General features: G+C 57.7%; 6 protein-coding genes across 6 annotated transcripts; 5 read left to right on the top strand and 1 right to left on the bottom strand.

The window, feature by feature from the left end:
- Nucleotides 1–215: 215 nt before the first annotated feature.
- Nucleotides 216–2054, top strand: DL89DRAFT_267674 (uncharacterized protein). The gene has a single exon (XM_040887604.1). The coding sequence runs from the start codon at nt 266–268 to the stop codon at nt 1913–1915; it is 1650 nt and encodes a 549-aa protein (XP_040743144.1). The 5' UTR covers nt 216–265; the 3' UTR covers nt 1916–2054.
- Nucleotides 2055–2413: 359 nt separating this feature from the next.
- DL89DRAFT_267673 (Zn-dependent exopeptidase) lies at nt 2414–4914 on the top strand. The gene has a single exon (XM_040887603.1). It carries the CDS (start codon nt 2835–2837, stop codon nt 4743–4745), a length of 1911 nt encoding a protein of 636 aa, XP_040743143.1. The 5' UTR covers nt 2414–2834; the 3' UTR covers nt 4746–4914.
- Nucleotides 4852–5961, top strand: DL89DRAFT_161091 (sepiapterin reductase). The gene has a single exon (XM_040883663.1). It carries the CDS (start codon nt 4957–4959, stop codon nt 5767–5769), a length of 813 nt encoding a protein of 270 aa, XP_040743142.1. The 5' UTR covers nt 4852–4956; the 3' UTR covers nt 5770–5961.
- Nucleotides 5962–6484: 523 nt separating this feature from the next.
- On the top strand, nt 6485–10702 carry DL89DRAFT_257709 (uncharacterized protein; the record flags this gene model as incomplete). Its single annotated transcript, XM_040885550.1, has 1 exon — nt 6485–10702. The coding sequence occupies one exon, from the start codon at nt 6485–6487 to the stop codon at nt 10700–10702; it is 4218 nt and encodes a 1405-aa protein (XP_040743141.1).
- An 815-nt stretch (nt 10703–11517) lies between these two features.
- DL89DRAFT_161096 (uncharacterized protein) lies at nt 11518–13060 on the top strand. Its single transcript, XM_040883664.1, has one exon. It carries the CDS (start codon nt 11627–11629, stop codon nt 12950–12952), a length of 1326 nt encoding a protein of 441 aa, XP_040743140.1. The 5' UTR covers nt 11518–11626; the 3' UTR covers nt 12953–13060.
- Nucleotides 13061–13241: 181 nt separating this feature from the next.
- DL89DRAFT_267671 (uncharacterized protein) lies at nt 13242–13755 on the bottom strand. The gene is given in 2 exon segments (XM_040887602.1): nt 13242–13648; nt 13665–13755. The coding sequence occupies 1 exon segment, from the start codon at nt 13471–13473 to the stop codon at nt 13264–13266; it is 210 nt and encodes a 69-aa protein (XP_040743139.1). The 5' UTR covers nt 13474–13648; nt 13665–13755; the 3' UTR covers nt 13242–13263.
- Between the last annotated feature and the right edge of the window lie 182 nt (nt 13756–13937).

Below are 13937 nucleotides of genomic sequence, written 5' to 3'. Positions count from 1 at the left end.
CCTCAGGGTATGTGTGCAAGCCCTACTAGTCAAACTATAGGCAGGCTGGTCCCTTGGCCGAAGCCTAATTGCGATATCATACATATCAGCAGACCCTAGGAAGTAATGCGCGCAGCCCTGTCGTCTGAACAAACCATACTCACCACACCTGCATGGGCTGCTATAGCTAGCCGACTCTACAGGTGCGAAATAAACTCCATTTTCGCTGCTTTTAAAAAAGATCAACTGCATCCACCTCAATGTCATCAATCGCATGCTTGCAGATATGGACCTGAAGCTATCTTCCGCCCAGAACGCCTTACCTAGCATTCTCAGTCTTATTTTCGACCGTATCAAGTATGGCAAGAAGCTAAAAAACGAATGGGAAAGGTTGGATCAAATAAGGAAGACTGGCGGTGCTGAGTCGCTTCGTTCGATTGCTCAGGTCTGCCGCTCGTGGAGAACTGCTGCGTTGCCTTACTTTTACGAAAACGCCGTAACCCTTCTAGAGCCTGTGCTGGGAACATCCGCTTATTATCCCAGAGTGGTTTACCCGGATCTTTCTATGGCAGCCGCTGGTGGGCATAGCCAGCTTGTCCGTTCGGCGCATTTCCGCCTCTCCCTTGACCATATTATTGACGGTACCTCCACCCACTTGCTGGATGCTGGCGCTCTTTCTACGGCGACTTTCCCAAACGTGACTGAGCTCGTGCTTGATTTGTACAGCAGTGATGATATTCCGCAGGGCAACCATTCGGCAAAAGTCGGTTCTTTCATTGAGCGCATCCGCCAGCTGTTTCCCAACGCACAGGACAGTTCGCTCGTTGTTCGTTCAGGGTCGTGGATTGACTATGAGTATATATGCCGGAACTTAATGGGAATTATCGCTCCAGCACCAAGAACCTTAATATTCCGCGACCTGGCGAATGAGGATGCTGTTCTGCGTGGTGGTTTCAGCACCGGGATTCAGCGTATGCATCTTGAAACGCACCATTCCACTGAATGTCCAATTGTTCATTCAAACAGGGATACCGTCGAAGAGCTGGTGCTCCGCATAGCACCGTATTATGGCGAAGATATGACTGAGGGGAATATATCAGACAGCCTGGAATCCTTATTCAGCTACACGTACCCGAAGCTCACTAGCCTATCCATCGAGACCGGGCAGGATATGGAGGGGCGGTTTAGTTTGCCTGATATTAACCCGTTTCCATCGCTGACCACCCTTTCCCTGAACACATACTGTGGCTTCGACATTGGTGTTATTGTTGACAGTGTCGGCGAAAACCTAACATCGCTTACGCTATATCTCACGGATCACTTGTTCAAATCGCTTTGTGGCCGCGTGTTCCCTAGCCTCGCATGTGTCCGTATTCGGGAAACTGCCATAGCAAGTGGGCGCTATGGTATCGGCGATGTAGTTGAGGCGGCACATCTACCGTTTTTGATTGCACCAAATGCCGAGCATATCGAGAACTACTACCATTCATTGCCTTTCCACCGGTCTCTGCAATCTTTCATCCCGCAAAACCACTCGAACCCGCAGCTTCGTCATCTGATTGTCAGAAAGGTCATGCCTACCCTCGGCAGATTCCAACAAATCCTGGCCTGTTTCCCGGGACTCACTAGGATTGGGATTTACGGAGTCCGAGCCGACGAAGGATATGATCCTACTCGCTCAGACAGCGATATTAGTAGGCTGTTGACAGAGCTCCCGATCTTTAGTACTAGTCTGAGACGGATTGATTTGCAGCTATGGAGGAATATCGGTCCGCACCTGGTCGTCGCTATCGCAAAGTTGCCTCTCCTAAGGATGGTCACTATCGGAGCTGCCAGCAATACTCTGAGTCAATACAGGAAAGAAATCGGTAAACCGATATACGACGAGTATCGCGACAGCTTGAGCAGACCGATATTCTGTAGCAAGGCCCACTGATGGAAGCAGCTTCACTTCCGTTTGCAATATAATTGTTTTAGCCCTCAGTGCCTTCATACCCGTGTGCTATATATGGTATATTATCGTTGTTGGACTTGAGGCAAGGTGTTGCAATCTGCTGCTAATAAATGAATCGGTCAGGGCTGCCCTGTGTATGCGCGATATCGAGAATTTTCTGGCAGTGGAATGCAGCTACTCGTGATTTCCACCGCCGAGTGGCAGACTAATGCCAACAAAACGGCTACTGACTTGCTCACATTCAGCTCCATGTAATACATAATTATCGACTTCCAGTTTGGTTGTCATATCCTGCTTGTCATCTGCATACATTGATATCCTAGCGGATCTCGACATGCATAGTCTGGATCTGTCTCACGGAAATGGCGCTCAAGGCTGATGGTGAGGGATCAACTAGCCATCTCATTTCTTGGCATGGGTGTACTGAAAAAGAGTGCGCCAGGAATCTCTTGACCTCGTTTCCTAGTTGGTTTCATTCGTAAACATCGTTTTCATTCTTCCATTAGCTGCATTTCATGTCTGACGAAAAATTCAGTTAGCTCACGAGACGTTGGATGATTCTGTGACACTCTTGGCCAAGTGTCGCAGCCAGTCCACAGCAAACAAAGTCAAAGTTGGTTTGCTAGCGCTGGCTGGGTCGCTTCTGACTCTTGGCTTTGTCCGTCAGTACGTTGCCACTTGCGACCATCACCACACCGACCAGAATCATGCACCCAGTCCCAACTTTGACGCAGGCGGAGTCTTCCTCAGCCTACCCAGCACCAGGCATCTGCGCGAAAACCTCTGGTATTACACGTCCGGGACGCATGTTGCTGGTGTCAACCGCACCCAGGCTGTCTATACGCGCGACTACATTCAAGCGCAGGGAATCGAGGCAGAGATTGTCGAGTACTACCCGTGGATGAACTATCCGGTTGACCAACGCGTTGCACTGTTTAACGCAACTACGGGCCAAGCCCACTTTGAAGCTGGGCTCAAGGAGGACATCATTCCTGGAGATTCTGCATCAGAGGACCCGAACAACCTGCCTGCTTTTCACGGGTACTCAGCCAACGGAAACGTCACCGGTCAGCTCGTCTATGCAAACTACGGCTCACTCGACGATTTCAAGGCCCTCAAGGCAGCCGGCATCAGCATCAAGGACAAGGTTGTGCTTGTGCGCTACGGCGGCATGACACGCGGCCTCAAGGTCTATGCTGCTGGTCTGGGTGGCGCGCGCGGCGTGCTTATTTACTCGGACCCTGCTGAGGATGGCTATGTCCAAGGTCCTGTCTACCCGGAAGGGCCGTGGAGGCCCGAGTCGTCGTTCCAGCGTGGCTCTGTCTCGCTCATCCAGATTCACCCTGGCGATCCGCTCACGCCCGGCTATGCTGCGACTAAGGATGCGCCGCGCCTTGACCCGAGTGAAGCAGCCAATCTTAATCGCATCCCGTCACTGCCTCTGTCGTACCGCGATGTCGAGCCGCTGCTGCGTGCCTTGAAGGGACTCGGCAAACCGGCAAAGGAGGTCGGTGACAATTGGGTCGGTGGTCTGACATCTAAGGGCGTTGAGTACTGGACCGGTCCGAGCGAGTTGAGCGTCAATCTGCTCAACAAGGTTGAGTACAAGATTACTCCTATCCAGAACGTCATCGCCAGGATCCCAGGCTGGAGTGAGCCAAACCGCGCTGTCGTGATCGGCAACCACCGCGATGCCTGGTGCGCCGGTGCGTATGATCCATCTTCCGGATCCGCTGCCCTTCTTGAGCTCTCACGAGGTCTCGGCAAGCTTCTGAAGCTTGGCTGGCGCCCGCGTCGCACCATCATCCTCGGCTCCTGGGATGCTGAGGAGTACAGCCTGATCGGTTCCACCGAGTGGGTTGAGGAGAACCGCAGCTGGCTTAACGCAGAGGCTGTCGCCTACATCAATGTCGACGGTGCTGTGGGTGGTGGAGAGTATGCCGTTGGTGCATCACCAGTGTTTGCGCATCTGTTGCATGAAGCCACTAAGCAAGTGCCGTACCCAAACTCTAACCAGACTGTCTACGATGTCTGGCTAAAGGATTCGGCTAGGAATGCTGGCGACGATAGGCTTGAGAAGCCAGCTATTTACTCGCTTGGCTCTGGAAGCGATTATGCGCCATTCATGGCACATGCTGGAATCTCGTCCATTAACATGGGGTTCGGCGGTTATGAAGGCGCGTACCATTCCAACTACGACAGCTTTAACTGGATGACAAGGTTTATTGACCCCGACTTCAAGCTCCACCAGGCCATGACGCGTCTGTGGGGTCTACTGACCATCCGCATCGCAGACGACCCAGTGCTTGACCTCAAGCCGACGACATATGCCGAGGAGTTGCAGCAGTATCTCAATGTCATTGAGAAATACGTTGCCTCACAGCTCCCTGACACAACTGATGTGGATCGGGCTATTACCAAAAAGTTCCGCCATCTCCGTCGTGCCCAGCACAATCTGCTTCGCAGTGCACAGTATCTGGAGAGGAGACTCCACTATCTACAACGTGTCTATGGTGAGGGCTGCCAGATGGCCGGCAATCGCCGCCGTGCTCGCTGCCACCAGCTGCGCAAGAGCATCAATGAGCGGGTTGCCAAACTCGAGCGCCATTTCATTGACCCCAGTGGTATTCCGGGTCGCGAGTGGTACAAGCACATTCTGGTCAGCCCTGGCCGCTGGATGGGCTACGACTCGCAGGTATTCCCAGCCCTGGCTGAAGCTGCCGAGGATGGCGATTGGGAGGCATTCCAGGCCTACGAGGAGCGTGCAGCTGGGCTCGTCAACAATGCTGCTCGGTTCTTGCGCAAGGTGTAAATATGGTCCTTGTGGATAGTATAGGCGATGGGGCTTTTGGCCAAAGATGATGCTGGCGGTGTAGCACGTGATTCAAACCAGGGCAAAGGGAGATTGCCCCAGCTCCTGGATTGCAGAGCCGGCGAGCCAGAAACGGACAATCGAGCATATCCAGACCGTGAGAACCGGGGTGGTTCAAGGGACTTCTCTTATCTTCAGCGTTTTTTTTAAAATGACCTTAATTAACCACATTTTCGTCGTCACTGGTGCCGGACGCGGCCTCGGTCGTGCAATCGCGCAGACACTTGCCGCGCGCAGCTCCGAAGCCGAAACCCGGCACATCGTGCTAGTCGGTCGCAACCGTCGGGATTTGGAGAGCGCCAGCAGCGAGTGCATCAGCAGCACCACGCGCACGTACATAATAGCGGACTTTGAGCTCTCAGAGCCTTCGGACAGCTGGGCCTCGGTGGTGCTCGACAAGGTGGGCGCGATTGCGCAGGAGGCCACCGGTCCGCTGCGGCTGACATTGGTGAACAACGCCGGCACGCTGGGGGATCTGAGCAAGCACGTGGTGGACTACAGTGCGGCGGAGATATCTGAATACGCGACCATTAACTTTGTCTCATTCAGTGTCCTGACGGGGCGGTTTCTGGGGTTCGCCAAAAAGCAGAATGCTGAGCGGATTTGCGTGGTCAACGTGTCGTCATTGCTGGCCATCATGGGGTTCAGCAACTGGGGGCTGTATGCGGCTATTAAGGCAGCGCGCGACCAGCTGTTGAAGGTGGCGGCGCTGGAGAGTCAGGGGGATCAGCGCGTAAAGCTGCTGAGCTATGCGCCGGGCCCACTGGACAATGACATGCAGGAGGTGGTGCGCACGACGGTGGGCGATCCGGAGCAGAAGCAAATTTACGGCGATCTGCACAAGGAGAAGAAGCTGGTGGGCATGGCGGTGACGGCCGGGATTATGTGCGATTTGCTCGACAAGTGGGAGTTTGAGAGCGGCGCGCACATTGACATTTACGACGTGGTGCCGCCGCCGGCGTGATCGTCCATGAGTAGATTTCTTTCTTGGGCTTGAAAAGGAAAAAAGCTGATGTGGAAGGGGGATTTACTTGGTTCTTGAAATGCAAGGTCTTGTGTGGCGAAACATGTCTGCCTCCTTGTCTTGCTATTTCACTTTATTTTATGCCAATTATTAATATTCTGTAAAACACAGTGGGAGGAAGGGAAGCTACACCTGAAACCGCTATTTTTCAATCGCTCTTGCGTATTCACAGGTCTTTTGGTGCAACACGCTTGAGCTTCTTGGCCAGAGACCCCCTCAGCTAACATTTATTGCATAGTATTCGACATGGACACCGACTTGGACCTGAGCCAGTTACGTAAAGGCTGAAATGCCGCTCCAGCTAAAAAAAAGTAGCAAATGAAATGCACACTAATATAGCATTCCATTTAGACTGCGCGAGCGGCAGGTGGCGGCGCTCGGACAGGCGCTGGCGCAGTTTGTGTCGCTCAAATCAACAGTGGAGGGCTGGACGCCAGTACAGGCCACAGGCACACCAGGCGAGGTGGCGGTGGAGCTCAGTAAAAAGCAAGTGACGGGGCGAGACGGGCAAGCGACAGAAACATACCGGCTGACGGCCTCGGTGCCGCTTCACCAGGGCGAGACGCTGGAGCTGCGCGACTGGCAGGCCGTGCTGGAGTGCCCTGGCCTGCGGCATTTCTGGAACCACTTTGTTGACAGCAGCCGGGTTTTGGAGATGCTCGACGCACACACCAGCATCACCTACTCGAAACTAAGGAATCCCGTGCCGGGCTGCAAGAGATTCAAGCACAGCAGGGAGCTGGTGATGGTCGAGACGTCGCTGGTGGACCCGACCACGGTGGTGTGCGTGGCCACGTCGCTAAGGGAGGCTGCAGACGACCCGGGGTATTTGCGCAGGACCCAGGGAATGAAGCGCGCCGAGTCGCAGCTGTGGGCGTGGTGCGTGGAGGTGGTGGGCGGGCGCGGGCGGGTGTGTGTGGAGATCACGTGCTTCCTGCACCTATCGCTGGGGTCGTGGCGCGGCAGCAACGCATTGGCTTGCAGTGCGTCGGCGCAGCTGGTTTCAGCGCTGGTCGGGTTTGTGCGGGCACGGCGGGCGCCGCCGCGGCTGGTGCGGATGGGAGTGCACGTGACCATGGACCGTCGCGACTGGGCCAATGGCGGCTGGGAGCTGACATACGCGATGGCAGACGCGGGCCCGCCGGTGATAGCACGGCTGGCCGGGCACGCAGACTCGCTGTCGGTGTACCTAACGGACTCGCTGCAGCGGCAGGGCAAGCACGGCGGGATCGTAAGGGAGGGCGAGGCCGAGGCGGCGGTCGTGGCCAGGGCGCGACTGGAGGACTCGGTGGTAGAGTTCCAGGTGGAGAAAGGAGAGGTGCTGGTGGAGTTCCAGGTCACGGGATTCGCCACCCCGCAGCAGGTGTGGCAGGCGGTCGAGGAAATGCACCGGATGGCGCCCGAGCTGTTCACCGAGCGGCAGCTGGCGCTGACGCCCGAGGAGTTCCAGCGCGGGCGCCGGCGGGCGCGTGGTATGCGGGCTCTGCAGGAGATGAAGGACGCGGCGGAATTTGCCGGGCGGCATTTCGTGCAGTGCTTCCGAGTCCAGCAGAGGTATCTGGTCAGGATTGTGAATCCGCCGGTTGCTGAGCCGGCGTACCGGGTCACGGTGGTGGTCAGGAGGGGCGAGGGCAATCAGGGCGTAGTGGTGAATGGCGAGCTGGTGGAGGTGCGCGAGGCCGTGCCGGAGATTGATGCATTCAAGGCCAGGCCCGGCAGGCCGCGGATGCCAGTCCCCGAGATGATCAGAGAGACAGATACGACGGCACAGGGGTCGCGTGAGCCATCGGTAGGCAGTACAGTGGTGGGCCTGGAGACACAAGGCGATCAGGAGACGCAAGGAGATCAGGGGACGCCAGAGTATCAAGAGACCCCACCATCGCTTGTAGACCCAGTATCGGAAGACTCACTACCGGAGGACTCAGCGCCAGAAGACTCAGCGCCAGAAGACTCGGTGCCAAGTGATCCGCAGCCAGTAAATGATGCTCCTCCACTTGTCCGGCTGCGGCAGGCAGTGCAAATAGCATCATCGGCGTGGGTGTCGCTAGGGACAAGCGCATCAGGCGGGATCACACTGTCCAAGACGGAGACGGACGTGGAGGGGCTCTCGGGCCCGATTCTACGCGCATCGGCATCAATCTCAGGGTGGACGATCTTTGACGTATTCAGCGTGCTGGCGAGCCCCGGGGCTTCGGGCTTCTGGGACGAGACGCAGGAGATCCGGCAGTTATCCGCCACCAGCACATTGCTGCGTCATGGAAACACAGGGACGTGGGCTCGGGCAGCGCGCGACGCGGTGGTGTGCCGGGCGTGGACAACGAACCACCGCAGCCGGCTCGAGCTGGCTGAGTGCTCGGTGGAGGAAAGTGGGGAGCTGCCCGAGCTGCAGGCTTCGGAGCCGGTGCGCGCCCACGTGGGGCTGTCGGCGTGGGTGGTGGAGAACTCGACGCTGGCGCGGGCGCTGGGCAGCGAGCGGATGAGCATCGGCGGCCAGAAGGCAGTCGGCGAGCCCCGCCGCCAGGCGGTGGTGCGGCTGACCCATTACCAGCAGATGCGGCCCGGCGGATGGCTGCCGCAGCTGCCCATACACGCCCGGGAGGCGGTGGAGCGCAACATCACATGTCTGGTCCAGCACCTGGACAAGCACGGCGCCCCGCCCGCCGTCGTGTGGACGCGCAATGCGCGCGTCGCCATGTCAACCGAGGGAGACTCGGTTCAGTTCATTGTGCAATGCGCGTCCGGTGGGCCGAGCGAAATCGAGCTGCGCATTGAGCACCGCGTGTGGGCATATGGCCTGCAAGGCGAGCATACTGAGCCGGCGGCAGTGGAGCTTCAGGCAGAGCCGTTTTTCAGTGACTCGGAGATCGCCTGCTTTGTCGACCCGGAGGCTGACCCGCATGCCACGCGTGTGCGTGTGCGGCATCAGCGCACGCAGTCGGCCAGCATAAGTGTTGTGCGGCGGTGCGTGGCCGGTGTGGCGGGCAGCCGGTCGTCGCTGGTGGTGCCGACGGAGCCCGGCCCGGCGCTGGTGGGCCCGTGGTCGGTGCCGCCGCGCGTTACTGTGAATGGCGCGGCGGCGCGCGTGCGGTATCTCCGGCGGGACACCGATCCGATGCTATACGCGCAGTGCCAGTCGGTTTCCGTGGCTGACCGGCAGCGGATTGTGCGTGGCGGGCCTGTGGAGCCACTGCCCAGCGACACCGCCAGCGACACCACCAGCAGTGCTGGCAGCGGGCCGCTGCTGATCCGCAACTACTCGATGGGCAGCGGGGGAGTGGAGGCAGGCGACTACATGCGCATGCAGGTGGAGCGGTTCGCTGAGCTGCGTCGCGAAATCTCCGACATGGGCGAGCCGGCCGACGAGAAGGCGTCGCTGCGGACTGCCAGCATGTGGGCGTGGAAGCCGGGCAATGTCTACGAGCGCATCGTCGAGCCACTGCATGAGGAGGTGCCGGTGACTGTAGCCGTCAGTGTCCTGCAGGGGGTCTCAGTGGACATGGCCATGCAGGCGTTGCGGCAGCGCCAGGACTGGGACGCGGTGCTGTTTGCCTCGTCACGTGCGGTGGAGCACTTGGGCAGCGTCGCAGTCAGCTACGCACGTCTGCACGTGCCATTGCTGTGCGGCCGCCGCGACGCCCTGACAGTGTCTGCAATGCAGCGCGAGCAGTTCCAGGCCGGGAAGCCAGACTATTTCAGCCAGACCGCTACGTATGTGGAAGCCAGTGTGCCGCAGACGCTGCCGCTGCAGACGGCTGTGCGCGCGCACGTGGCCCTGTATGCCGTCCATGTATCGCCCATTGACGCGGTCGAGCGCATCCAAAGCAATATTGCGTATAATTCCTGCCGCGTCACTGTTGCGTGCTGCGTGGACCTCGCCGGTAATGTGCCGCTGGCGCTGCGTCGCTCTTACTCTGCCGCAGTGCCTCTCTTGCACTTGGCTGCATTGCGTCAGGCCGCGGGCCAGCCAGCAATCCCGCGGCTGGTAGCGCCGACGCGCGAACTGCGGCTTGGCCCAGGGTATTCGGTGGTGGCCGAGGTCAGCGACGATGACGGGTTGGTGCGCCGCGAGTTTGATGCAAATCGCGTAATTACTGAGGACTTCGATAGTGACGCAAGGAAATACACGGCTGTGGTTGAGGCTGGCCTGTGCTTACACAAGCAGGAAAGCGAGTCGGACTCCGAAACGCCCGTCCCGGTCCTTGCCGATATCCTCGTGCATACGTGCATGTACCCTTCCGGATACAATGTGCTGGCGCAAGTGGATGGCGAGCCAGTCACGGCCACTTGCGCGCCAATCAGTCTGCGCGTGCTGGAGATAAGCAGTCAGCTAAGCCTGGTGCGCGTCACCGGAGATAGCAGCTGTCACGAGTGCTCTATCGCGATTGAGCCGGCGCTCTCCGGCGTGCTCTGCCAGGGCCAGCCCGTGCAGCTCCGCCCACTGCGCGACCCACGCCAGTCCCTACTTCACATCGAGACTACTGTTGGCTGTCTGCGAGTGTGCGATTCCTGCGGCGATCTCGCCTGCACCTGTCGGAAGCCAGAGGACAAGTCCACTGAAAATAGCCTGCGCCAGCGCAAGCCCGAGCCACAGCCCCTGGCTTTGCCGCCGGTCCCGCCGCATCCGCCGCTGCGTCACCGTGCCGCGGTGGTTGCGCTTTTCGCGCTTTCCTTTGCCGTCTTTTTGCCTGTGCGTCGCCTTGTGATTGGATCGACATCCATTGAGCAGCTTTTGGTGAGTCAGGCCGGGGAGCCGCCCAAACGAGTAAGGAAGTCGACCGCTGCTCTCCTGCTGCTGGTCAGTGTCGCCGCACTTTGTGTCACCACCGGGCGCTGCCTGGCTGATTTGGTCTACGCCCATGCCCTCTGCCAATAGAACCTACTTTTTACCTTCCTGCAAACAGCCCTGGGTCCGTGTTCCCGCCCCGCTTTTGGAGCTGCAACAGGTCTATGGGTGGCTCCTCTGGCGCCAAATATCCGCCTGTCCAGCGAGCTTAAGGCCCCTTGCGAAATCAAGCTCCTCCTAGCAAGTCGTATCCCCCTCCCCAACGGAGCTGTTCGGAAAATAGATATCAGCGCTCCCTTTATTACAGGGCGGGCTTTGCCCGGAACTTCGAGCATGAAAACAGCAGCCATGGGTGAGAAAATGTCTGCCCGCGTGGCTTTGATCGCCATCCATTGGCTGGGGTGGGAAGAAGAATTTTTCTCGTTTTGGCGCTTGGCATCGCCGCCCCGCCTAAAGCCTGGAAAACCACCAAGGTACTGCTGAAGCCTGAAGTATATTAACAACTGCAGCTGCGCACAGGCTGAACATTTTCCTTTCCACAATTTCTCTCCTTCATACAGACCTGATCGTATATTTTCTAAACACCAGTTTTCCTGCTAGTGTTTATACTCCTGCCCTTGTTTAGGAACAGAGATTTGAATGCCAGCTCTACCTGTGTGAACCGCCCATCCCACCACTGGCCAAGCACAGTCGTCCGATAGTCAGCCAATCGTTCCAGTTGACAGTCCGTTTTGTTTTTTTTTGCGGTTTCCACTCTCATAACGCACCCTCCCCCTCTTCTTGGCAGCATACCCATTCCGAAGAGTATATTAACCCCTCGCTATCTCCAGCCTAATACTTCATATCTCTCCGTCTCTTTTTCTTCCTCCTCATAATCCTCCGCTATACAAAAAGGAGCCCAGTTTTTTTTTCGCTTTTGCAACTCGCGCATACCTTTTTCTTTACTCTTCCACCAGCATCGCCCACCCCCAAAGCGTCTTTTTTCTCGCTATCACCTCCTTTTTTTTCCACACAATGTCGCTTAGCAGACTACAGCATATCGCGATGCGTCGCCTGGTGCCCGCCATCACCGTGGTGCCAAAGAACCTGGACGACGACCAGCTCAAGAAGCTGATTGAGCAGCAGCAGCCGATCACCGCCAAGGGCGCCATGCCAAGCAAGAGCGAGCTGGCCCAGCTGACAACCCAGCAGGGGCTGATCTCGACGCTCTCGAAGGCGAACAAGCCGATGCCCTTGAATAGCCTGCTTTCGAAGCTGACCGGCCCGCAGGGCATGCTCTCGACACAAGACCTGGCCCTACTGAAGGCCGCCAGCAACGGCTCTCCGGGCCCGCTGCTTCTGGATGCAAAGCCCGTAAAGGAGCAGGACTCGCTTCTGACCACGCCCGAGCCAGCCAGCCCGGCTCCCGAGACCGCCCTGGCCGACCAGGAGCCGACCATTGGCGCCCTGGACCCGGCCAGCGTCGATGCTCTGATCAGCGCCCTGCGCGGCACCGCGGCAATTTCGGCGCCGCCGCCAGCCGAAAAGCCCGCAGTGACGAAGCCTGCACGCTGCACCACACCCGTATCTGTGCTGGAGGAGCACAACGCACTGGCCAGTCTGGAATCTTCGGAGCACAGCGACGACGATCTGCCGCCAATCTCGGCTGACCTGTCAGCAGCGGAGCGCCGCAAGGAGCAGAACCGGCGGGCGCAGAAGAAGTTCCGCCAGAAGGACAAGGTGCGCCAGAAGGAGATCAAGTGGCGGGCGTCGCAGTACGAGGACCTGGTGGCATCGAATAAGCGCTTCAAGAGCGAGGTGGAGAGTGTCCGGCGTGAGCGCGACATGTACCGGCGGATCCTGGAGCTGAACGGCATTAATATGAATGACACGGAGCTGACGACAACACAGCAGCAGATTCCGTCGCCGGTCCTGTCGCCGCAGGCCTCGTTGGCGATGGACCAGATTGCCCAGGATACCTTTGGGTGTGCGCCAGCGCCGATCACCGCGCCGAACTCGCAGTTCAACGACCTCCTGACCACGCTGGTGTTTGGTGCCGTCAAGTCCGACCCAATGTTCGGCACCACTGTGCGCCCGGCGCAGCCGGTGCAGGAGCCCGCGCCATGGTTCGATGCCATGTCGCCGGCGTCTGAGCCACTGCCGGCCGAGTCTCCGCTGAACATCGACAATGTGCAGTACGCCCAGCAGCCGATCGACGGCCATTTTGTCGACCCGATGACTTTTATTGACGAGCTCCTGGCGTCGCCTGCCTTTACGCCATCCTCGTCACTCTCGGCGCAGTCGTCGCCTGCCCCTGATTCCCTTGCACGCAAGCGTACCTTTGAGGACGCTATGCTTTGAAATATCACAAATCACTTTTTCTTGGCATTTTTTTCCCTTTGTGGAGTCATAACAGAAAAATTAACTGTATTCTATAAATCAACTTTGATAATCAAAAACATTTAGTGCATCCTTTGCCGTCCTGAGCTGTGCTTTGCAGCGCCATGCCTGCCATGGCACTGCCGTGTAGTTGATATCGATTAATTGCGGTGGTATTTCAGTGTATTTACATGGAACTAGGACTGTATTCCAAAAAGACCGCTTGAGCGTGAGCCAGAAAAGCGAGTGCCGCTAGCCAGAGCAGCCTACAGCTGCTTCGTCTACGCAAAACCTCACCTCCTCAATATCCTTCTCACTTGCAATCCATACCTGGATGTCTGTGTGAGGGAGGTGTAGCTCTTGCCGTTGACGAAGCAGTCTTGGCGTGTCCTTGCCACGGAGTGGAAATGAGGCGAGGACGAGTGTGGATGATGCGCCATATCAGGTATACCGTTTGGTATATGTGCGTGCAGATGCGCAGCAGACTCTGGGTGCTTGTGCATGTCAGTCGGTCATCTTGACGAGGGGCTGTATGAGCAGCGAGTGTCAAGAAGGAGGAATGGGGGATAGAGGGAATGTGCTTGCTGTGTTGGTGTGTCAGTCGTCAAAGTCTGGCACTCTCTGGGACTTGTTTCATGCCTGGTGAGGGCCTGGGTTTGCAGCTCCAGCGTTCTAGCGCTCCAGCGTTCCAGCGTTCCAGCGTTAGGGAGGAGCTGCTGCTATGCCTGCCAGGCCGGCGGTGCCTGCCATTTTGTGATCCTTCTGTGCCGAAATCAGGAGCTGCAGACCACACACGACGCTGGATATTTCCTGGCTACCCAGCCAGTATATCCAGGAGCGCACTGCGTAGGCGGGATCTGTCCATTGTGATGGGAGCCAGTCCTCCACTCTCTGGCATGGCACATTGTCGTTCGCTCCAGCCGTGCACATTGGCATTCCAGAAAACCGACTATGCCGGTGCTGCTGA

Source organism: Linderina pennispora, assembly GCF_002104995.1.
Source record: "Linderina pennispora strain ATCC 12442 chromosome Unknown DL89scaffold_7, whole genome shotgun sequence".
NCBI classification, from domain to species: Eukaryota; Fungi; Kickxellomycota; class Kickxellomycetes; order Kickxellales; family Kickxellaceae; genus Linderina; species Linderina pennispora.
Note: the sequence above shows the minus strand (reverse complement) of the source record. Positions and strands in the feature narration are given on the sequence as shown.

Bases quoted from the DNA above. Each gene is read 5' to 3' on its own strand.
- DL89DRAFT_267674 (XM_040887604.1), top strand. From the start codon at position 266: ATGGACCTGAAGCTATCTTCCGCCCAGAACGCCTTACCTAGCATTCTC.
- DL89DRAFT_267673 (XM_040887603.1), top strand. From the start codon at position 2,835: ATGAACTATCCGGTTGACCAACGCGTTGCACTGTTTAACGCAACTACG.
- DL89DRAFT_161091 (XM_040883663.1), top strand. From the start codon at position 4,957: ATGACCTTAATTAACCACATTTTCGTCGTCACTGGTGCCGGACGCGGC.
- DL89DRAFT_161096 (XM_040883664.1), top strand. From the start codon at position 11,627: ATGTCGCTTAGCAGACTACAGCATATCGCGATGCGTCGCCTGGTGCCC.
- DL89DRAFT_267671 (XM_040887602.1), bottom strand. From the start codon at position 13,473: ATGCACAAGCACCCAGAGTCTGCTGCGCATCTGCACGCACATATACCA.